This window comes from Aricia agestis, chromosome 9 (genome assembly GCF_905147365.1).
Source record: "Aricia agestis chromosome 9, ilAriAges1.1, whole genome shotgun sequence".
In the NCBI taxonomy this organism is placed as follows: Eukaryota; Metazoa; Arthropoda; class Insecta; order Lepidoptera; family Lycaenidae; genus Aricia; species Aricia agestis.
In genome coordinates this window covers 5650694-5674893 of record NC_056414.1, presented here as the reverse complement: position 1 = coordinate 5674893, position 24200 = coordinate 5650694, and the positions used below count along the sequence as shown (strand labels likewise).

The 24200-nt window shown below is 37.8% G+C and overlaps 2 protein-coding genes across 3 annotated transcripts in view; one reads left to right on the top strand and one right to left on the bottom strand.

Moving 5' to 3' along the window:
- The first annotated feature begins 1767 nt into the window (after window positions 1–1767).
- LOC121730392 (probable hydroxyacid-oxoacid transhydrogenase, mitochondrial) lies at window positions 1768–8448 on the top strand. The gene is made up of 8 exons (XM_042119415.1): window positions 1768–2183; window positions 2648–2726; window positions 3505–3713; window positions 4041–4237; window positions 5099–5412; window positions 5834–6015; window positions 7336–7606; window positions 8291–8448. The coding sequence occupies exons 1-8, from the start codon at window positions 2131–2133 to the stop codon at window positions 8372–8374; spliced, it is 1389 nt and encodes a 462-aa protein (XP_041975349.1). The 5' UTR covers window positions 1768–2130; the 3' UTR covers window positions 8375–8448.
- Window positions 8449–9069: 621 nt separating this feature from the next.
- LOC121730385 (toll-like receptor Tollo) overlaps window positions 9070–24200 on the bottom strand; it is a 56622-nt gene continuing 41491 nt past the window's right edge. The window contains exons 2-3 of one of the 2 annotated variants that reach the window (XM_042119407.1): window positions 22738–22777; window positions 9070–11701 (exon numbers count right to left, since the gene is read on the bottom strand). In XM_042119407.1, the coding sequence (XP_041975341.1) occupies window positions 9139–11688 (2550 nt within the window). In that variant the 5' untranslated portion in view covers window positions 11689–11701; window positions 22738–22777 and the 3' untranslated portion in view covers window positions 9070–9138. The remainder of the gene's footprint in view (window positions 11702–22737; window positions 22778–24200) is intronic. The other variant, XM_042119408.1, reaches the window with a different exon arrangement.

Genomic DNA, 24200 nt, shown 5'->3' with positions numbered 1-24200 from the left:
GAATGAAATCTGTATGAATTTATTATTACATCAATTCGATGTCAATGAAGTGTTTTATTTGAAAATTTGATTTTTACACCTTAAGATGATTTGTTTACCACAGTTATTAATGGGGTTTTTTAATATTCTCTTTGCCACCAGGTGCCGCTATGCAGCCTGGCTTCTTACAGACGAACGGCACGTGTCGGCAGTCGACGGCTAGCTTACGCTACTCGGTAATCCGTACGCTGCCGATACAGTGGACGTACTGTAAAAAAATTAACCGTTTGATGCGAGACGTCCGTTGCGTACGATACCGACCTGTGGACGCTTACCTTTACGCGGTACGTCACAACTGCACGCGTCACAAACTGTTAACGGCTGCCGTCGACTGCCGCCGACACGTGCCGTTCGTCTGGCGCTCTTAGTGTCTAAACCTAAACACACTAGAATAGCTATGCCGAATTTCCGCGACGGAAGTTCGGCTTGATTCCGCCTGCAATGTATTTTAAATTACCGCGGCATGGTAATTTTAAATTACCATGCCGCAATTCCGTCGTGTTATATTGTATGCGTTATACATTGCTGACGTAATCATGCGGAATTTCCGCCGCTGAACTTCGGCATAGTCTGTTTAGACACTTATAATAGACGTAGGTCAGTTATACAACCAGCTTCTCTTCATGTTCTCAATCTGATCCATCAATCTGGTAAAGATTGACGGAAAATTAATCGTCTAACCCACGGATTGATGGACTGATCGTTTTTTTATTATGTATTTTTATTATACCATCAATCTGGCGCCAATCTGTGATTGATGAGAAACTGGTCGTGTAACCTATAATACGTATATGACTATACTATACATATATACATAGCGGCACCTGGTGACAAATAGAATTTATCAAAAATCCTCATTGTTATGCGGTGTAGGACTGAGGACACCATACATTGCTTGCGATTCAAGTATTCCTCTGTAGTAAAATCAGACAAAAAAGAATAATTTTAGAAATGGGTTAAAAGAAGAAGTCATAATAAGAAAAACATGAGAAAAATAAACACAACACAATTTTAGTCTTTTAACGAACAGACATTTGTTTATCGCAACAACCGTATTTTTTATCGCCACAAAAACGATATCAAATACGAAAATATTCATACACTTTGCTGGAATTATCTACATACAAAGAACAAACATTTGCATACAGAGGCAACAGACAGACACACTATCAAATCTTTTATATTTATACTGTAATAGACAAGGGTACCTAATAGACAGTAATGTTATGACCTAATTTATTATTTACGAAAAAAAATGACCCTGGTGCCCTGGAATGTGGGTCGGGCCCTTGTGTGGGACGCTACATGTGTCGACACATTCGCCTCGTCCCATATTCAGAGCACCTCGAGCTGTGCGGGCGCAGCCGCAAACCAAGCAGAGAACCTCGAGCGGCGCAAATATGAGAACCTCAGCGGAGATCTTATATTTGAACCGTTTGGGGTGGAAACTCTAGGCGCATGGGGTCCGGGCGCACATAAGCTTTTTAGAGGAATATCTAAGAAGCTTGTTGAAGCCACCCGAGATCCCAGAGCTGGGAGCTACCTGGCACAGCGGATAGCAATTGCCATCCAACGTGGCAATGGTGTCAGTTTGCTGGGCACTCTGCCAGGACGACTTGGGCAAGTTTTTCTTTTTATAGTTTTATATTTACGAAAAAGTATAAATGTCATTGTCAATTTGACAACTGACAACCGTCTCAGCCATTGATTCTGTTTCCCTCATGGTCTCAGCTCACAGCTGATCGTCCAAAATATTTACGAATTACGATTTTATTTTAAAATGTTGCTTGTTTTGTAGGTACCTAATTGTAATTACATAATAGGAATCAATGTGGATTATTAGTTAATGTACAAGTTATATACTTTAATTAAGGACTTGAGCGAACTTAGACAAGTTTTTAAGTTGTTTACTTACAGAGTTTTGAGTATTTTATCATTTGTTGTATCGAAGGAAAACTGTGTAAATAAAACTCGATAAACCAGATAAAGTAGTTGATAAAAATGTTTAAAGTTCATGTTTTGTTGTCTTAACGTTTACACCGTGCGAAGATTAGGGTTCGGTTTTTATTTCGCAAATCGCAATAGCTAAGTATGGCATCCAGAACCAGGGTTTTTGACTTGTTTAGAACAATAAACATTGCCTCGTAAGTATACAATATTTACAGTTTTTACTATGGCGTCTTTAACGTAGATAACAATAAATTATTTCAATAATAAGTTGTCTCGGTGTTTTCCTCAATCCTCAGTCCTTACTAGGTGTTAAGGACTAGTATGTTTATTTCAATTTCCTACACACTATTGAAATTAATACAAGGTGTGTAAACTGTAAAGGACGTAAGTTTTGTTCTGTCCTTGTCTGATACATCAGAAAAATTGTGTTACATGCAAGAAACAAATATTGTTTAACCCATCAACTCCCATGCGGCACCCGGCTGTCGCATAACAATTGACAATCTATTGTGTCTGCGATTCCCACGATCGAGGTATTACTGCTTAGAATACACATAGATCTTAGTTTAATGTATACTTCCGTATGCATGGTGAGGATTTAATTAGTAATGAGAGATGTTAAACAATGATATTATAAGTTCTAATCATTAATTTTCAGGTGTCAATGTCCCGCTCATGGATATAGAGGAAACTTTCAGGTGGCCAATGCTGTACCCTCCAAAGATTATGCTTTTGAGGTAAGTTATTTTACTGATGGCTTTCAACTTTATTTAATTATGATATGTAGAGAGAATCTACATTTAGATTTGTTACATTCATTATGTTCATTATTATCAACTTACACACACACACTGCTACTTACTACTTACTGTAAACTCACTAATACAGATGTTGTAGTTATACAATGTATTCTTCTGTTTTAATATGTTTGGATTGTTACTTTACAGACAAGAGCAAAAGATTGTTGTAAAATGTTAGTATACATTTTTGACTACAAGTGTTCTAGAATAGTAGTTATTTATTTTCTTTATTAGCCTTATGCTGTCCCAACTCCCACTGCTGGGCAAAGGCCTCCCCCAGTCTTCCATTTTCTTTTGATCCTGCTCTACCATTGGCCAGCCAGTTATTAGTGTTTTTTTTTTATAAAAATAAGGGGGCAAACGAGCAAACGGGTCACCTGATGGAAAGCAACTTCGGACACTCGCAGCATCAGAAGAGCTGCAGGTGCGTTGCCGGCCTTTTAAGAGGGAATAGGGTAATAGGGTAGGAAAGGGAAGGGAAGGGAATAGGGGAGGGTAGGGAAAGGAATAGGGTAGGGGATTGGGCCTCCGGTAAACTCACTTACTCGGCGAAACACAGCGCAAGCGCTGTTTCACGCCGGTTTTCTGTGAGAATGTGGTATTTATCCGGTCGAGCCGGCCCATTCGTGCCGAAGCATGGATCTCCCACGTAATGTGGCAAATACTTTGTCATTTAAATGTTTTTTTAATAATTATTATTTACATTGACTTTCAGATAAAATGCTCAACTGTGCGATATGGTTTAGGAGTAACAAGAGAGGTTGGTTTGGATCTAGTTAACCTCGGTGCCAAGAATGTCTGTGTGATGACTGATCCTAATGTCGCCAAGCTGAGCCCAATGAAAGCTGTCTTAGAATCGCTAGTTAAGAATGGGATTAAGTATGATGTTTATGATGGTGTTAAGGTGGAACCAACCGATACAAGGTAAAATCAATATAAGATATAGTATAATACCTTTATTTGTTTTAAAAATCGGTACCATTAGTTTAAATAAGACTGGAGTGGATTTCTGCTCCTAACTTGTCTCCGTACTTTTCTATTAATTTTATAAAGAAAAAACCAACATTGACATAAACCTTTGACTCCTTATTGCCGTTTTCAAAAATGTGTGCCTAAGGGATCTTTTTTACTGAGGCTCCAAAGGTGACCCTCTCCCATCCTTTCTTCACGATTAGGGTAAGTCCAACCAAGTCCCTACAGAGAGCAGACTCATTGCCCTGTAAAAGTGAAAGGACATTTATTACTTTTCAGTTTCAAACACGCAATAGACTACGTGAAGTCGCGGGACTTCGACAGTTTTCTAGCAGTGGGCGGAGGTTCTGTCATGGACACGTGCAAAGCTGCCAACCTGTACTATTGCGACCCAGAGGCTGACTTCATAGATTATGTCAATGCTCCCATTGGCAAGGGCAAGCCAGTAACGGTACAGCTCAAGCCTATGATAGCCAGTAGGTAGACCCTATTGAGTTTTTTTACAAAATATTGTTTATGATTACTAGCTAAATATGTTATAACTTATAACAGTACTAGATGACGCCCGCAACTCCGTTGCGCCAAAACTCGTTTATCGCACGGGAACCGTACATTTTTTCGGGATAAAAAGTATTCTATGTCCTTTCCCGGGACTCAAAGTATCTCCATGCTACATTTCAGCAAAATCGGTTCAGTGGTTTGGGCGTGAAGAGGTAACAGACAGACAGACACACTTTCGCATTTATGATATTAGTATGGATGACTTTGCTTTAAGATTCTGTTGAAGGCTTAGATCAAGTTAAAGGGTTCTAAAGGATGACTTTGCTTTAAGATTCTGTTGAAGGCTTAGATCAAGTTAAAGGGTTCTAAAAGATAATAGTGTTATTCTTGTTAATTAATTACAATTATCCTATTTATTATTGATGTATTTGTTAAAAAGCTTTTAAATTTAAAGAGCAGCTTGTAGAAATTTAAAATATTTTGTGTGAATGACAGTATTTACTTACTATTGGTTGCACTCGTTAAATAATTTAAGTAAGTGTGTTTGTATTCAAATTTACCTTAAGTGAAAAAATTATATCTATCTATACATATATAAAACTCAAAGGTGACTGACTGACATGGTGATCTATCAACGCACAGCCCAAACCACTGGACCGATTGGGCTGAAATTTGGCATACAGGTAGATATTATGACGTAGGCATCCGCTAAGAAAGGATTTTGGTCAATTCCACCCCCAAGGGGTTAAAATAGGGGTTTGTATATAATAATAATTCTTAACGCGAGCGAAGCCGCGGGCAAAACTCGTTCATTTACTAAAATTCACTATTTTCAGTACCAACCACAAGTGGCACGGGTAGTGAGACAACTGGCATGAGCGTGTTCGACTTCGAGGAAATTAAATCCAAAACTGGCATAGCACACTCCGCTCTACGTCCAATTCTGGCCATCATAGACCCTTTACACACATTGACAGTACCGAAGAATGTTGCCATATACTCCGGCTTCGATATATTCTGTCATGCCTTGGAGAGTTTCACCGCTATACCGTATACGGAGAGAGGCCCTGCGCCGACAAACCCAGCTTTGAGACCGGTGTACCAAGGCAGTAATCCTATATCTGATGTCTGGTCCAGGTTTTGTTTGCAAGTAAGGTTTTTAGATAAGCTTACATTATTTGAGTAATTAGTATAATATGATATACTTAATATTATAAATGCGAAAATGTGTCTGTCCGTTACCTCTTCACGTCTCAACCGTTGAACCGATTCTGCTGAAATTTGGTATGGAGATACTTTCAGTCCCGGGAAAGGACATAGGATACTTTATGCCGGCAAAATGTAAGGTTCCGTATTATATTAGTTGAAACTGTAACTATATGAATTAAAATCCATGCTGCTTCTTTCGATTTTTGTATTTATAATATAAGTACATAGTTATTTGAATACTACACTGGTGCAAGCTTTGTCCCGTAATAAGATACCCGAATGGTCTCTTATAAGAAATAATCATAAGTCAGATATCTTTTCAAATTATTATAATAATTTTGAAAATTATTATAATTTTTCAGGTATTAAAGAAATACTTCAAACGTTCAGTCACCAACAGCAAGGACATAGAAGCGCGGTCGAGTATGCACCTGGCGGCCACGATGGCCGGCGTCGGCATCGGCAACGCCGGCGTGCACTTGTGTCACGGCCTCGCTTACCCCATCGCGGGGAATGTGGGGACCTATGTGCCGGAGGATTACGGGTAAAGTATAAAAAGTGTATAAAATTGTCTTAGACGTGGACTCAGTTGCACCCGTGTCGCGTACTTTATTACCCCATAACGGGAAACGTGGGGCTTATGTGGAAGAGGATTTCGGGTAAAGTGGATTGTCTTTGACGGCCACACTCAGAATCATTAAATAATTACTTCACTTAAATTTATTTCAATAATTTGATAGAAAATTTATAGATCTACCAGAATCTGATGGCAAAAAGTGGGAAAATAAATTGACTCTAGCAATACCGGGGTAATAGGTATAAAACATTTTGATCCTTTTTTTTCCTTTAGCGGCTTATTCTGTGTGTAAAACATGCAAATATAATAATTTATCCAATGATCAACCTGATATTTTTCGAAAATCTGCTGGCAAAAATTGCCATCAGATTTTGGTAGACCTATACTTATGATTTGATGTCAAAATGTTCATTGAAATAAAGGTAGGTATGTTTATACCTAACTTTAATAAAACGAAGATTTAAATGTCTCTGAGTGTGGTCGTTATCAAAAATGAGGCAACTTAAAGCGCCTCTGGTGTTGCAGATATATTTAAATACCTGTGGTCACTCACCATTAGGTGATTCCTTTGCTCGTTTGCCTTCTAGGCTTGTAAAAAGATGAAATCATGAAGCACATTATTGCTAGCACGGATTCTATTAGCAGACATAATATTATGTGTGTCTTTAAGGTTTAAATGTTGTTACTTTGATTCTCTTACTTATAAGATAAAACTAAAAGTTAACGTGCTTCCTAGATTATAGCAAGGATTATGAAAAGTAGTTTTAGATGAGTACAAAAAAGCAAGTTAAATTACAAAGTTTGGATCGTCTCAACGTCAATGTTGTTAGTTATGCAAAGGTCGTAAAAAATTTACGAATCACACTTGCTAGGAGTTTTTGTCTTGTCAAACTAGATTAACTACAGTAATGATGAAGCAAAATGACATCATCGCTAATTGGAGTGACAGATATATTTTATTACCGGCTAAATTAATACCAGAACTAAATTCGTAACTTGAAAGTGTTTAAAATAATTAAAAAAAAAGATTCAAAACCCAACTCCTACTTATAAGTAGACTTAGGTTTCTTATCTGAGGTTAATTATCCTTTCGAGGGCTAATCAGCTACGTAAGTAACGTAGAACCTAATTATTAGAATCATAACAAAAATATGGAAGAAACATTATAGAACAGTATTATAGCAAATGTGTGCTCGTTATAGTATAACACAATCAAAGATTGTTTCATAATCTTCTACCTTCATTGCATTTGATCCAAAAATCAATTGTCAAATGCTTACATTTCAGCACGGAACCAATGATACCTCACGGCCTAGCAGTAGTAATGACTGCGCCAGCGGTGTTCCGATTCACCGCAGCAAGTGATCCGGAGAAGCATCTAGAAGCAGCCAACCTCCTGGGTGCAGATATAACTGGCAAGAAGCAGGCCGACGCCGGGAAAATTCTCTCCGACACCATCATCAAATACATGGATGAAATGAAGATAGATAATGGATTAAGTGGTCTCGGGTACAAGGCGGATGATATACCTGAGCTGGTAAAGGGCGCATTGCCACAGGTAATTTCTTGTTATTTTGTAGATTTTGTACTGATGCATTTAATGGTTAAAACTATACATTTTCAGTCAAACTGTTTATTAAAGTTAGTTATAACTTGGCTTGACACGCTACCGCGTGTCTAGATTTAATGCTACTTAGCTTTAATAAGAGGTTGACGTAAAATTGTGTTTATCAATATTTAAAGTTGAGTTATCATTAAATATCTCGGAGTTTGGCCGTTAGAGACATTGTATGCAGGAGTTACTTAAAAGCGATTTGGCCTTACAAAATGGACCGATGTGGACTTAAGTTACCAATAAATCTAAAACATCATCTCAAACATCAAAGTATTACAACTTCTTGTGTTAATCGTTTGTCTAAGTATAACGCTAGTTCGTTCGCACCATAAAGTTAACATACCTAGGGGAATAGAGCAAAAATCTCGAGCTGTCAACGTCAAAAAAAGAGTGCTGCTGTCATGTATCACACGTCTCTTTTTACCACGCAGTGTTACTGATAGTGACATCTCGCTTGCTCAGGCCTTTGTTTCTCTACTCCGCAAGGTATATTAACATTATGATTAACACGAAGAACAACGGAAGTAAAGGGAGATATAAAAAGGAATTTACTAGTATCTTTCTAGTAGTATGAAAAAAGGTAAAGTGCCCTATTCACCGTTATAAATAAAAAATATTTTGTTTCAGCATCGTTTATTAAAAATAGCTCCAGTGCAACAATCAGAAGAGGACTTATCGAGAATATTAGAGGAATCCTTAACTATATACTAGACACTAGTTGTTATCAAAAAGCATATTTTTATATTATTTACAATGGTTACTGGTTATTAAAATAAAACAAACGAGATTGTGTTTAATTTTATTAAGTTTAAGTACATAAAATAAACCTATCAACTAATTTGTATAATATATAATTATGTAAATCTTAAATTAATTTGTTTTTAATTTGACTTCGATTTGTTACTTCTATGTTAAGGCGCTAGCTTCGAATCGGACGTAACAGTGAAGGCACAATGTTACGATATGTAGGTTAGTACGGTACTGGGTCAAAAAGTCCTACATCTTGTCAGACAGACGAATCTTGTAAATAATACCGATTAAGAGTTTTAGGATGCTATGACATCTATAAGGATCTTATTATAACAAGCATAGGATCAAAGTTTGAACGACTTCGTTGTTTTTTTTACTTTTGTTTCTAACTGCATCTTTTTAGATGATTCTTTGATGAAAAGTACCCAAAAAGATTGGGATCAAGGTTATGTATAAGTAACGGCATATCTACAGAGAATATGTAACCGATATTTTAAGTCTTATCATTGAGAAATAAGGCCAAAAAGTTGTATTCAAATAGATATGTCGTTGACTGCACTTTTAGCAAAGATCCTTAACAGATGTAATACCACCGTAAACCCAATTTAGATTCTTATACTAATGTAAATATAATACTTAAGTCAGAAAATGTAAGCTGCGTTTTAGGATTTATTTACAAGAATCGTCTCAATGGAAGTTTGGACTAGCGCGTATCACTTACTTAATTACACCGCTTCGGGGACAATATTGTTGTGATGGAATTGACTGCTTTCGTACATGTTGGAGGCGTTGATGGTGACATTATGGAGGGGGGCATAGCGGTTCAGCTTGGGCGTGGTTGGGCCAGTGAGGTCTTCAGACAGCTGCTGGTAGACCAGCCCGCAGTCTTTCTTCGTGCGGCCCTGGTTACTCATGGCAGCAATAATGGCACTGTTGTATCTAACCTGTCTGCTTCTTCTGCTGCACGCCACCATCACCATTTTGGCGATGATGATCAGGAGCAGGATGGCACCGAGCACTGTGATCATGATCGGCCATAGATAGTCGTAGTGGCCGTGGTCGTCGTTCCTCATGGTCGCCTGCACGTATACTTCTGGCTCTAAGTCGTCGTACAAGCTGTCGTTCTCCAGCAGCTTGATGTCGATCTTTACTTTGTCCTTCTGTGTGGCTTCTGTGGGTTTCGCAGTGGTCTTCTCGATCAGCTTGACCTTGAGATCGACGTTTTCGTCGTCGTCGTAGTCCTCCTCGGAGTCGTCGTCCTCCTCGTCGTCCGCCTCGTCGTCCTCGTCCTCGTCTGCGTCGTCGTCGGCATCGTCGTCGACAGACTTGGTGGTAGGAGCCGGGCTGGTGACCTTAGAATCGTCCGCGACTTTATCGTCGTCAAGAGTGTCCTTCAGATCGAAGTCCTCGGTGCCCTTGTCGATTCTCTCCCAGATCTCCTCGTCCGATACCGGCGGCAGATGCTCGACGGGGTGTGAGATAACTGTACCGCATACCTTCTTGGTGAGGGATTCCCAGCTGTAGTTCTCCGACTCGTCCTTGGCGTCCTTGCCCATGTTAGCGATGCTAAGAGCGTTTGCGTTCGGTGAGACTTTGCGGTCGTTCAGCAGGGACATAATGTTCTCGAACTCGCGACTGCAAGCTAACATGTTGTGGCTGATGTCGAGAGTCCGGAGTTTAGTCAGACCCTCCAATTCGGTCTTCTTGATTTCGGTGATTCTGTTGTGAGAAACGTTGAGGTAGCTCAAAGCACTGAGTACGGTAGTTGGGGTGTTCTTTTCCATGGTCCACATAGCAGTTAATTCACCGTGACTAATGTCAAGCCAGTTGAGGACTGGGGTGCTGATGAAGATTTCAGCTGAGAGCAGTTTCAATGGATTGCCTTGGAGGTTAAGTTTCTGCAGGTCCTTGTTCTTTTCGAATACTTTACCGTCTAAGGTTGTCAGAGAGTTGTAGGAAAGATTGATGTCGACCAATTTGGAGCATCGTGAGAATACTTTGCTGCTGATAGATTTGATGTTGTTCTTGGAGAGGTTGATTTGTGAAAGAGCGGTGAAGGTCTTCAGCGAATCGTCGTAGATTTCCTCGAGACCGCAGTTGGATGCGTCGAACAGATAGATGTTGAACTGTTCAACGGAGCAGTTGAAACCTTCCGAAGGCAAGTGTTTGAGTCTCGGGTTGTTTGAGATCTTAAAGATGTCTAACTCGATATTTTCCTTGATAAGGATGCTCGAAACGAAGTCCAAGTCGTTGTATGAAAGGTCAAGGTAGTTCAGTTCGACGAGTTTGTGGAAGGCTTGGTTATGGATCTTTTCAATGTTATTTCCGCTGAGATTGAGGTTGGCGATGTAAGTCATGCCATTGAACATGGATGGTCCCACAAATTTGATGTTGGTCTGTCCAGCATTGAGGGTCAAAAGGTCCGAGATTTGTAGACCATAGACTGAATCGATCGGGTTTCTCTGAATGTGGAGCGTCGCAAGCTCGGTATTCTCGTTGAAGATTTCATCGGGGAGAGATTTGATGTTGTTGTCGCTCAGGTCCAACTCCTCCAGATCCAGGAGGGACTTGAAGGTATCGGCCTCCATATCCGATAGGTCGTTGCCGGCGAGGTTCAAGTACATAAGGCCGGGCATATTCTTCACGGTATTAGACGTAATGTATTTCATGTTACAGTATGAGATGTCCAGCTCTTGCACCGAGGATGCATTCAGGAAGTAGTCCTGCGATCCGGGTGCTGGGAACTTCAGGGGGTTATTCGAGAGGGTCAAAAGCAGAAGCTTCTTGTTGTTAGCGAAAGTTTCCGGGTGGAGACTCTTCAGCTTGTTGTTGGACAGGTTCACGGCGTACAGCTCGTGCAGGCCGTGGAAGGCGTTGGCACCGACATAACTAATTGTGCTGTTGACAATTTTGACTGTGGCGATCTGGTGGAGTCCTAGCCTCTTGAAGATGAAGTCGTCCAAGGATATCGGCTGGTCGGGATCAGCGTTCTCGATGACGAGATCGGTGATGTCGTCTCCGAACTTTTGTGTGCCGATTTCGAGACGATTGCACTTGGCAGTTCTGTATCCTTGGGAAACGTTGCATATGCAGTCTCTGGGGCACGGCCTGTCCTCGCTGAAGAGGATCTCCTGATCGTCGGCTGCGTCATAGTCGTCTTCGTACTGTAAAAGCAGGTTGTCTGAATCCTTGTTCTTCTTCTCTTTGCTGGCGGCGTCGCTCAGCGCCAGCGTGCATGCTGCCAGGAGCAAAATCTCCCGCACCCTCACCCTCATATTGTAGCGAACTCTGGAATAGAAGAGAAGATTACGTTAGTACATTTGCATTACAGAATTAAGGTTTCGTTAATAATTAGATATGGACACCGGTAAAAACTTTTGATGCTTCTAGATAAGTCTATAACATGTAGGCTTCATGACATTTGGAAGAGATTGCCATAAACATCATACAAAAGTGGTCCAATTCTGGAGTAATTAAATCGTTATACCTAAAAAGGATTCGTGAATCCGTGTCCTTACAAAATGCCCAACATTACGTAAAGTCGTCTCATAACAAACTCGACCATTTAATGTTACGTAACAAAAAAAATCTTATCGGTTGTATAACGTTTATTTACAAATACATTGGAGTTTCGTCAACTGATTGTGCCCTGAGAAATGAAGCAGCGGGTGGTATTAAGGTAAATGAAGGTTTAATAATTAAGTATATCCAATATCTAAAGGTCGTTTTTGCGGCAAAAATAACGGGTACACGTATAGGTTTTATAATTCTTTGACTTTGTATTTCGACGACATTTTGATTACTCTCGTCGAAGCAACATATTAAAATTAAATGTTGTATGTTGTTGTCTAGTACCTACAACAAATAGCTGTGTTACTGTGCAGTATCAATTTTTATTGTACAAATTAGCACAGTACATTAACACTGTTTTTGCTGTTTGCACAGTTTTCTTGATAAGTATTTAATTAGATGTATTCAGCAAGTTTTACGCTACCGGGATAGGGTTGCCATCCGTCCGGATTTCCCCGGATTTGTCCTAGCTTGAAGGGCGTCCGGGGTTCCGGCCGGTTTTTTAAAAAACCGTCTGGGTGAAATCCAAACACTTTTGATGAGAGAAATTTAACTTTTAAGTCATGAAGCAATAAACGAAAGATTAAAACTCGCCAAGCATACACACAGTTTCTTGCACGGACTTGAGTTAGTCAGATTTTTACAAATTCTTGTTGGAAAAGCAAAAATTGGCAAGACGTTATCGCAGGGCCGTAGCTAGGGGGGGGCATAGTGGGGCAATGCCCTACCTTAAAATCACAATGCCCTACCTTAAAAATACCAATAATCGGCCAAGTGCGAGTCGGACCCGCGCAATAAGGGTTATACCGCGCACGTACCGTTATAGAGCAAAAATAGTATGGGACCTACCTACCTACCTAACCCTTTTTTTTTTCTTTTATTATTATTTATTAAATTACATATATTATTAAGGCCTTTGTGAAAATTTCAAGTGCCTACCTGTTGTCATCATTGATAGTTAAGCAAAAAATGTTAGAAAAATCACGTTTGTTGTATGGGAGCCCTCCTTAAATATTTAATTTATTTTGTTTTTAGTATTTGTTGTTATAATGGCTGGTATGGTATTTCTGGCCTTTGAAAAAAAAAGAACAAAAAAAGTTGATCTGAACGAAGTTCTTCGCATTTTTAATAATATGGCGAATCGTAGAATTCAGCTGTTTTAAATATTTTATGTTATTTTATTATAAATTATTATTTTAATAAGTTTGCAGAAACAATAATAATCTAAATATATTTTTAGTCGTATCTATTGACTCGTATCACCCAACCCAACAATTAATTATTATTTCCTCACTCTCACTCACACGTGGATCGCTACATCCAGAAGTGTTACCATATTGTTTGCTTGTTCTTCGTAATTGAGGATTTAATAATATGTAGTTCTTAGATATAGTGCTCATGCTTTGTCACAGATTTTTTTTAAGTATCTAAGAATAACTATTGAATGAATTGAATACATCATTGACCTAGAGATAAATCAAAACAACAAATACTAAAAACAAAATAAAATCAATATTTAAGGATTCGTGTTTTTTGGCCTTTTTTGCTGCATATTGATATTAATGGCAACAGTAGGCACTAGACATTTTTGCGAAATCACTTAATTAATAAATAATACAATTAAAATAACATTTATATTTAAAGGGGGCTCAATTACAAAAAACACAATTTTGGCCTATTTTTTATCTATAACGGTACGAAACCCTTCGTGCACGAATCCGACTCGCACTTGACCGATTTTTTTTGCTTCCGCCCTACCTGTAACCGACGCTGCCCTACCTCAAATTTGACTCTAGCTACAGCCCTGCGTTATCGTAAATACTGTTTAAGAGGTGTCCGGGGAAATAACCACATTTCGGCCAAATGTCCGGGAATTTTGTCGTGCCTGACCGGCGAAGGGAATTTGGGTGAAGGCAACCCTATACCGGGATAATATGACACGGCATTATTCTGTCTCTTCCTCGGTAAAGTCAACTTGAAATAAATGTGTACTGTAGTTAGTTTCTTTGTTAGTTTTAATCATAGCTAGCTATCGGCGCGGGCGTCAGGAAGTAAAAAATCCATATAAGCATAAATACAATGTTTCCTACTTGTCTTGTCATAAACTCGAGGTAATTATTTACTACATACATGTAGGTATTACTATTTGCCTATTACATACTATCTTATAACACTCGGGTAAATCCAAAGTAATATAAATTTAACTTTACCTGTACCTACTTTTTACCTTAACTTTTTGTAGAGTCTTATAATTTGTAAACCTACGATAGCTAATAGCTATATATTTTAATTATCAAGATAATTAGATTCTAGAATAAAATATTTCGGTTTGACATTGAAAACTATTGGACCTCCAAAACTACTGTGCGCCTAGCATGCGTCCAACGAGATATCTCACTCTCGAGTGTAGTTAAAAACTTCTCTTCTCATAACGTCAAAATCTCGACAAAACTTGATAAAAATGTGTTGTCTTGTTAGGGTTCGCTAATTTTGACGACAGATCTACACGAGAAAAAATGTATGGTTAATAGAGATGAAGAGACAAACCATCAAACATCAAGAAAACATGTAGACGAAATTTTCTCGTTGGCGCGTGCTAGGCTGGCTGGACTGATTTTGATGGACACGGGATAGGATCTTAGGCTAGTTTTATCGCGTCAATATAAACTGTTCCTGCGAAGTTTTTGCGCTTGTCAAGTTACAGGATAGACGAAACTAGGAGAAAAATGTAAAATAAAAATCTGTCACTGTGTGTATAATTATCTCTCTATGTCTAAGAATATAATAACTAAGAATTTGATAGTGGTCATGATACTAATTTGATGAGTTGGTACTTTGTACACACCAAGTACTAACTCATTGGGTTTTTAGGGTTCCGTAGTCAACAAGGAACCCTTATAGTTTCGGTCTGTCCGTTCGTCTTTTCTACGTCCGTCTGTCTGTCTGTCCGTCTGTCTATCTGTTTGTCCGTCTGTCTGTCCGTGGTTTTGCTCGGAGACTATAGGACCTACAAATGTACATTGTACACATTAATGATGCCGACAAAATGGTACAAATAAATATTTTTTATGGTACACAACACATCAAGCGGGGATGATTTTTTTTCGCGTCCACCCCATGTGGAGTGTCGTTGGATAGGTTTTTTAAAAATATTATAAGTATTCAAAGATCATTTTCTGATTTAGGGATCCATTTGTGAAATATTAAATTTCAGTGTCTAAAAACACTATGCCGAATTTCCGCGGCGGAAGTTTAAATTACCGATGACACACCATGCCGAAATTCCGTCGCATATAGGGACGTTGCCACATGCCATGGTCACAATAAGTACACTTATTCACTTGAATAAAATAATATAGCTGAAAATCTAAATACTTTATATGGTAAACAACGGACAGCTAGTAGGTACACCTATATAATATTATTATATATCTCTACGTAAGAGATATACAGCAGTGGTTAGACACAAAAACCCTTTTCTAACGCAACCTATAAAACTCGATACGTCTGTGGTCATATAGAGGTTTTGAACCAACATTTTGTAAGAGTAAGACTATACTGTCATAATGCTGATTGTAAACTGTCGTGTAACCCCGTGAATTGGCGAGAACATTAATACGTTAATTAACGCCGTATTTCACGTTGAAATAATTTGCCTTGTCTCTTTCAATTTGTGAAGTTTTGAAGTGAAAAGCCTTGTCCGTTTTTTGGTCTGTCCATAATGTGTTGTTACTTGTTGGACGACACAGCAGCGCAGCAATTTGGCATACAATGCGGTATCCGACAATGCAATGGAGCGACGCAGTAACTAGCAACACACTGCAATGCAACGCGAAGCATTGGCTTCCAAAGAAGTAAATACCACTTGTAACAAAATACCTCTATACAACAATACGTAACAAAAGGTAGATAAGTACATGATCTGTCGCGAGTACACGGAGTCATAAAGATAAGATAATGTGGAGTGCCTCACGTTACCAATCAAGGACTTAACCTAGCACGAACGATTGACAGCTAAATATTCGTTAATGTTTTTTTTTATTTTTATTTAAGTATATGAAAACTTCATGAAAGATACTGTATTTACCACTCTAGTGCTAAGTACTCAACTACTCACATACGGTTTTGCTCGATCGAGCAATACGGTCGAACAAAACCCGCGGCTCGGGCTGTCGTCCACACATTCAGCATTGCTCGATAGTTTTACTCTAAATCGATATTTTTAATTCCATCAAGCCGGCTCCATGCGAGCCTTCGATCTGTGAGTTTTGCGGTCCACACAGTAATTATTACTCGATTTGGAGTAAAACTATCGAGCAAATTAAATTAAGAAATTTAAAAAAAAACCCCGCCAAAACAACTTTAAAAAGTAATGAAATAATATTTACTGCCTTTAAGTTCAAATAATTCCTAACTTATGTAAAGTAATATTTTAGTCCATAATTGTTGTCACGGTGTGTCGGGGGACCGCCAAGTCTCGTAAACTACAACCTACAACCGCCAAGTCGCTGATTACCTATCTCGTTTCAGATCGCTGTGAATTGATCCTTAAACTTGTTATGTGAAATCAAACATCTACATTGGCGGTCCCCCGACACACCTTGACAACAATTATGGACTAAAATATTACTTTACACAAGTTAGGAATTATTTGAACTTAAAGGCAGTAAATATTATTTCATTACTTTTTAAAGTTGTTTTGGCGGGTTTTTTTTTAATTTCTTAATTTAATTTTATTTCATACTTTTTAAACTTGTGTTGGTTATAGTGCAGAATAATTCCTATTAACAGAATCATATTCTCATGATTACCATCTATCAATGTCCTTTTCGATGAGGCCGTTAATATGAGCCCAAACATGAAACCTCCACTTTGGGTTCATACGAAGCTCGGTTCCTATAGAATCCAGGTGATGCTGCAGCAGCAGCAGCATGTAAATACTTACTGTTTATACTTTATCTACTTCTTACTGGTTGTCGCAATTAAAATGAGCCCAAACACGAAACCTCTGCTTAAGTTGGCGAGGAATTGCATATCCTATTGATTTCCAGGTGATGCTGCAGCACCAGGTCAACTTTCCATTTTTATGTGTATACGTATATTGTATATTCATAAATGTCACGAACTATAATGAAATATAAAACCCATCAAACGACTATAAGTTGCTAACGGCCTTTCATGAACCAGATAAACCCTGATTGTCCAGCACTGAGCAGGCTGATGATGATGAATTATAGCTAAGAACACTCTCGATCATGTCAGCTTTCAAACAAAAAAAAACTAAATCAAAATCGGTCCACCCGTTTGGATGCTACGATGCCACGGACAGATACACACACAGACTAACTGACAGACAGACAGACACGTCAAACTTATAACACCCTCTTTTTTGTCGGGGGTTAAAAAGACTTAGCAAATAAACGAATTGAATTGTATATGAAACCTATCGTATACTACTCTGTTACCGTAAATTTTTTATATCCTTTCGAATATTATAAACAGAAACTATTTTAATTGTTTGCACTATATGCTCTATAGACCGATTTCGATGAAAGGATCAAGCAGCAAGCTCACGATTAACCTAAAGAAGCACCTCTAAGATCAAAATATAGGCTTTTAATTTTTTAATTTACATTACGGTGAAATTATCCGGATAATACAAGGAATGTAAGCAAAAGAAAAGTGTTGCGCCTGTGTGCGTTCACCTTTATATAAATTTGAAACATGAAGTTTTAAATTTTAGCATTGTCAATGTCTGAAACAAAAGATTCGCAGCATAGTACATTCAACTTTTTGGAAACATAATCATTATGATTACATAAACATTATTACAACAGAATCAGAAATAAAATACGTCTACATCTAATTAAAATACTGAAAATGATTATTTACGTACGTTTACAATAGTAATTTCAAGCATATTTAAATTATGAAGAGGTAGGTACTAGGTACGTATAAACTGCGAAAAGGTGGGAAATAAGCTAGCTTTAATAATTAAGAGACACTTAAATAAATGCTTATTGAATGGCGATTCTGTCTATACAGTGTGTAACAAAAATAAGTGACAATACTTTAGGGTGTGTACGTGTTCCTTGTAGAGAGTTCACTGTGAAAATAGCAGCGCTGAAAGACCTAATTTTTTTCACTTTTGTATGGGCAAGGGCCCGAGCGTCACGAGTTTCCCCATACAAAAGTGAAAAAAATTAGGTCTTTCAGCGCTGCTATTTTCACAGTGAACTCTCTATATGTATAAGGAACACGTACACACCCTAAAGTATTGTCACTTATTTTTGTTACATTATAGGCCTATTACACTGTATAGGCCTGTTTACGCCTGCCGAGTAAATAGTGGCGAGAGTGCTCTAGGCCGAGCATATCCACTTGGCCCAGAACACTGTCTCGCCTCTGTCTCGTTACTTTACTCGGTACGTGTAATCAAGGCATAAATAGCCTAAGAGTTAAGACGGCCGCTCAATTGAGATATTATAATAATTATTAAGACTTATCAAATTCGGTAGCGCTAGATTACCCACCAGACCCAAAACTAATTAAACTTCCAACGTTCTAAATACTTAATTTAAAATTATCGATTTTTACTTTTTAGGATTCCGTTCCGTTTAGCTTATAGTTTGTTTATCGAGTAAAAAAAAGTTCATACTTATTATATTACTTAAAAACGAAAATTCGACAATCCCTAGGAAAGTTAAGTAGCAAGTACGTAGTACTTATTACCTCGGTGAGTAGCAAGGATTTTCCAGTTTGTGTTTGTAAATTTGTAAAATTTGTAACTTATAATAAAACCCTCCGTTCGCTAGTAAGTCTCACTCTTGGACTTTTTTCAACTTATTAATATTCATGATAGCGAACGACAGGTGTTTCGCATGCTCATTTACATAGACCAGCTGGCGGAAGTAACAGCTGGGCGCATGACTTTATTTTGGCAATTTGATTTTGGTAAAGCCCAGTGAGTCACTGACTCTTTGGTCAGCCAACCCTTAGCTTTTTAGGGTTCCGTACCCAAAGGGTAAAAACGGGACCCTATTACTAAGACTTTGTTGTCTGTCTGTCTGTCTGTCTGTCTCCAGGCTGTAACTCAAGAACGGTAATAGCTAGAGAGTTGAAATTTTAAAGATTATGTATATCTGTTGCCGCTATAACAACACATACTAAATTCAAAATAAAATTATTATTTACGGCCGTTCCCAATATTTGATCTATCTCTGGTTTTGCCCTACTAGAGATAGAAATAGCTCACAATTGACATAAAATATATGTCTCTAATGTCTAATGTGAGCTATTCCTATCTCTAGTAGGGCAAGACCAGAGATAGATCAAATATTGGGAATGGCCGTTAAGTCCCATACAACAAACGTGATTTTTTTGGCTTTTTTTGCTCTATATCAATAATGACAACAGGTATGTACTTGAATTTTTCTCAAACTCCTTAATTATTATGTGTACTTTAAATTTTAATATTTAATAATAATTTTAAAATAAAATAAAAAATTTAGGGGGGCTCCCGTACAAAAATACGAATTTTGGCCTAATTTTGCTCTATAATGGTTATTTAGTCTTATATGACATCAAAATATACAATTTTGATTCGAACATCAAAAATCAAAATATTATGTGAAGAAAAGGAACAATCACTTATATTCGATTTCTACGTTAAATCGACCTCTGAAGGAAATTTAATAATAAGGGCCTGTTTCACCACTTCCTGATAAGTGCCGAATAGGTTATCCACCAAGTGGTGAACTTGACAGATGAAGTATGGAGAATCTGTCAAAAAAGTTGTGAATAGCCTATTCGGCACTTTATCAGAAAGTGGTGAAACAGGCCCTAAGTATAATAATTATATTGTTAACAATCTGTATATACCTATATGGCATATTATAAGTCGTTGCAATTTGAAAAGTTATGATCATCTTATATTATTAAATTAACCAAATTTTTTGTCCAAAAAATCTAAAAAATAAAATAGAAGGGCCGATTTTATTGAGTTTACAGGAACTTTACCCGAACTTAGATAAGGCAAACTTTAAATTGTCGCAAACGAAGAAGCGGTAAGACGGTAAAGACGTCATGTCTGTCAGTAGCAACTAGCATACTAATATACGATTGGTTTAACATACAATGCTAGCACACATTGGCGTGTGCGTGCAGAAATGTACGATAATAATGCCGTGTATGACCGACATAAGGAGACAGTTGTTTTTCACTAATTCGCTATTAAAATGATGCAATATGATGAAGGGATTTCTTAAGTTTCGAGAAATCCTGGATAACAGTTTTTTTTGTATAAATATAGAAATATAGAAAAAGAATTTTCCGTTATAGTCAAGAATCATGATAGAGTTTACAAAGAAAGGTAGAGTCAAAGGAATGATTAGGTTTTCTACACGTAATGGATCGCAAGGCGTCAATGTTTATTATTTCTGACTATAGGTCACAACTCACAGTCATAGTCAAAAGGTAATTTTTAACGTCTTTACAGGGGTTCTAAAACTTTTTGGTAGCGGAACCGTTTTAGGAAGTGACTTATGAAGAATGTTCTTTGTATGAATTGTCTCAATACTGGTGTCTGATGATATTTCTAAAAACAATTATTTATGTATCGCTCGTGGCGAGTTCCGCGATGCACACTTTGAAAATGGCTGCTGTATAGTATTGTTAAAGCTGGTGATCGTTTATCATGATCAATGGGTGTGACCAACTTATTAACATCATACTAAATCGTGTATGCGTTTGTCGCAAAATTAAACATTAGTTATGTACTTAGTTGAAACTTGAAGACGATATCGCGAATAATGTAGCTCTAACGATAAACCAACAACGCCTCCGTGGTCCAGTGGTGAAGAGCTCTTGACTCGGAGGTCGTGGGTTCGATTCCCGCGTTGGAAACGTATTATGTATTTCCAAGTTTAGTTAGGATAATGGAGGGATCACCTGATTGTCAAGTAAGATGATCCATGCGTCGGATGGGCATATAAAAAAGTCGGTCCTGCGCCTTATCTTTCGCCAGTCGTGTCGGTCTTGCGTCCCACTGGGTTATGAGAGTAATAGAGAGGAATAGAGAGTGCTCTTGTGTACTGCGCACACACTTAGACACTATAAAATTACTCCCGCGTAACTGGTCTGGTTTCAATGAAACCGGCCACCGTCACCAAAACATGTGTGGGAGTTAGCTATTATTTAGCGATATCGGGGCTTCGTCAGGGCCCCAAGGAGCATACTTTGAAAATGGCCGGTCTGTTACATCTAATTCTGCTCCATATTGTTTGAAATATGAGCTGATTTAAGCAGATATCAAGAATAATTGGAGGTTAAGTTTTAAGGTTCCTTCCATTGGTGCCAATTGTTTTTCCCCACCTACGACCTTTCAATTTATACGGACGTTTGCTAAATGTTTCATCAACGCAATTTAATCCTAAATATGTTTGTATAAAGTTTATTATTGAATAACGCCTAAGCCGTTCGTGTTATCAATGTTTGCTCAAGAAATTCCTGATTTTAGAACGTTATGGCATTTATAACTAGTACTTACTAGTAACTGGTAAACTTGGTTTAAATGCTAACATTAACAGGCGTTTAGAGAGTGGTTTTATGAATATTGGTTGTGAAATGGGACTATCGGTCAGCGCAAACTTGCGACTGTATCCCCTATGAATTTTAATCGTCATAGCAAGCAAGTAAAGCATTTGTATCGTCTCCTTATAAAGAAGACTATACGCACTAAAATATATAAAGATTAACATTAGATGATGTAGATTTTTTCAAGTTATGATCTAATTTGTTTCGTGCATCATCCTAGAATCCAGATTTTAGGACCTAGATAATGAAAAAGCAAAACTCGCCGAGCTGTACCATGAGTTTAAAGCTATAGTATTTTTCGATGCTCGACACCGACAACCGTAAATATTTAGTATGGTAAATTTTACAGCGCCTCTAGCGGTTACTTGCTACTTGGAACTAAAATCGCCATACTAAATATTTACGTAGTCGGTATCGAGTATCGATAAATACTATAGCTTTAAACTCATGGTAAAGCTATGAGACTTGCGAGTAACCTGTCGCACCGAATTTCCCGTATTTTTGCTATTTCCCGTAGCAAAATAGAACGCGTTAGAAAAAGACATCAACTAGCCAGGGCCTGTAGACAATTAGTGGCAAAGCGCTAACGCTAACGCTAACGCTTGCGCTACAAAATGTATGCGATTTGACATAAGTCATCGCTTCGCTAGCGAATACTAATGTCAAATCCCATACATTTTGTAGCGCTAGCGTTAGCGTTAGCGTTTTGCCACTTGTCTACGGGGGCAGCACCTCTTTCTACGTGCGGTGAAAACTATCTCTGCTTCTCGAATTTCCTAATTATTTTACTTTCAAAACTGTCCATGTATTCTTGGATAAAAGCGCGAGTAAGAATTCTCGGGTAACGAATAATACATAAGTACAAGGGAGAGTCTGTTACCTCTTCACGCCCAAACTGCCGAACCGATTTTGCTGAAATTTGGTATGGAGATACTTTGAGTCCCGGAAAATTACATAGGATACTTTTTATCCCAAAAAAGTAACAGTTCCTGCGCGATAAAAGAATTTTGGCGCAACGGAGTTGCGGGCGTCATCTGGTTTGGTAATAATTTTAATACGTTATAGCATTAAAATAGCAATGCAATAAAATGCTACGAATTACGATGCATAAATGCAAGGTCATGTACTAGTAATAAACAATAATTGCGACCCGAACTCACCTATAACCTCGTTCAACCTCTCAGTGATTTCAGTAACAACCTGCAATAAAGAAAACATTATTAATAAACTAATTATAATTTAAATAAAGTAAGAACTAAAGTCTTTAGGAATGCAGGACACTTTTCACAATTTTCGAGAATACCTGCGGCTTTATAACTGACACAAATAGATAAGGACTAGAGGAGTCAGGGATTGCCAGATTTTCGTCCATTTTGTAAAAGCTAAAGTTTCTCTATACTTCCCAAATCCCAATGGCAGACAACCTTAAAGTCTTACTCTTAAGGGGTGTTTGGTAATTGGTAGTAGGATTTAGGAAGCAATTATTGTCATAGGTGTCATATAGTGGAAGACGAGATTCCTTGAGTTAATAAGCCTGTATAACACTTCAGATCCCCTTTTTTATGCCTTGCAAGGGACTAGTACTGACAATTAGTACTTAGTAGTGATCCCTTGCAAGTTGCAGGGCATAATGTGGGAATGTGTAAATAATATATAATATTAGGATAAAATTGTTAGGCGTGCATCTGTTGTCTGATTGCCATAACACAAGTTTTTACTTAGCATGGGATTAGACGACGTGATTCACGCTACCTAGCATTTGTACTATTGTATATTATTGTATGTTTAATAAAGAATTTGAATTTGATAATTATTAAGGGCAGTGTAAAAAACACGCTAACAGATGTGTGGTGTCACATAGGCTTTACTTTACTTTGACGACTCTGTGGCTCAGTTGGTGGGCTGATGGTAGCTCAAGCCGGGATAGATATTATTATTATTATAGGCTTTACTTTTATTTTAAACTAACAAATTCATTTGACTGCTGAAACAGTTGTAACAAGCACCAATATATCGTCTCGTTCTGTATAATACGTCAGTTTCTGCAGTATTTAGCATCAGTGATGCGAGAATCCGAAGGTCGGTGTTCATTGAGCAAGTCCCAACACATCACATTTACACGATTCTGTGTGACGACTGTGTTAGTTGCACTAGGCGGCTGCGTGATACTACATTCTATTACCACGAGAAAAAATATCCCATGTACCTCACAAAGTATTTAGCTATCTCCATACGAAATACTTATTTCATCATATTATTATGACTGTATATTAGAAATCTTTTTTTAAAATAATTTTTCTTTAATGTTTAATTTAATAATACTTATCGTCCTATATAATAATATATATTATGTATAAGTCATTGAGGTACTATAGACTGGAGAGAGCCTTATATCGGTGTATAAGCGTCAAAAGCGTGTAATGTTATGTCCTACTTACTAGGACATAACAAAGGAGTCGGTTTGCATATTTCATGTAATAAAAGTGTTAATAAAGGTTTTTAGTAAACATTTAATTCTAGATATTGTTGAGTTTTGTGGTAAATAATAAACCACAAGAATGACCAAAGAATGCCTCAAACACGTGGATTTAACATTACATACGTAAGTTTTGAACAACGTTTT

Bases quoted from the DNA above. Each gene is read 5' to 3' on its own strand.
- LOC121730392 (XM_042119415.1), top strand. From the start codon at position 2,131: ATGGCATCCAGAACCAGGGTTTTTGACTTGTTTAGAACAATAAACATT. The intron at 5,413-5,833 runs GTAAGGTTTTTA...ATAATTTTTCAG, and splicing joins GGTCCAGGTTTTGTTTGCAA to GTATTAAAGAAATACTTCAA. The intron at 7,607-8,290 runs GTAATTTCTTGT...ATTTTGTTTCAG, and splicing joins TAAAGGGCGCATTGCCACAG to CATCGTTTATTAAAAATAGC.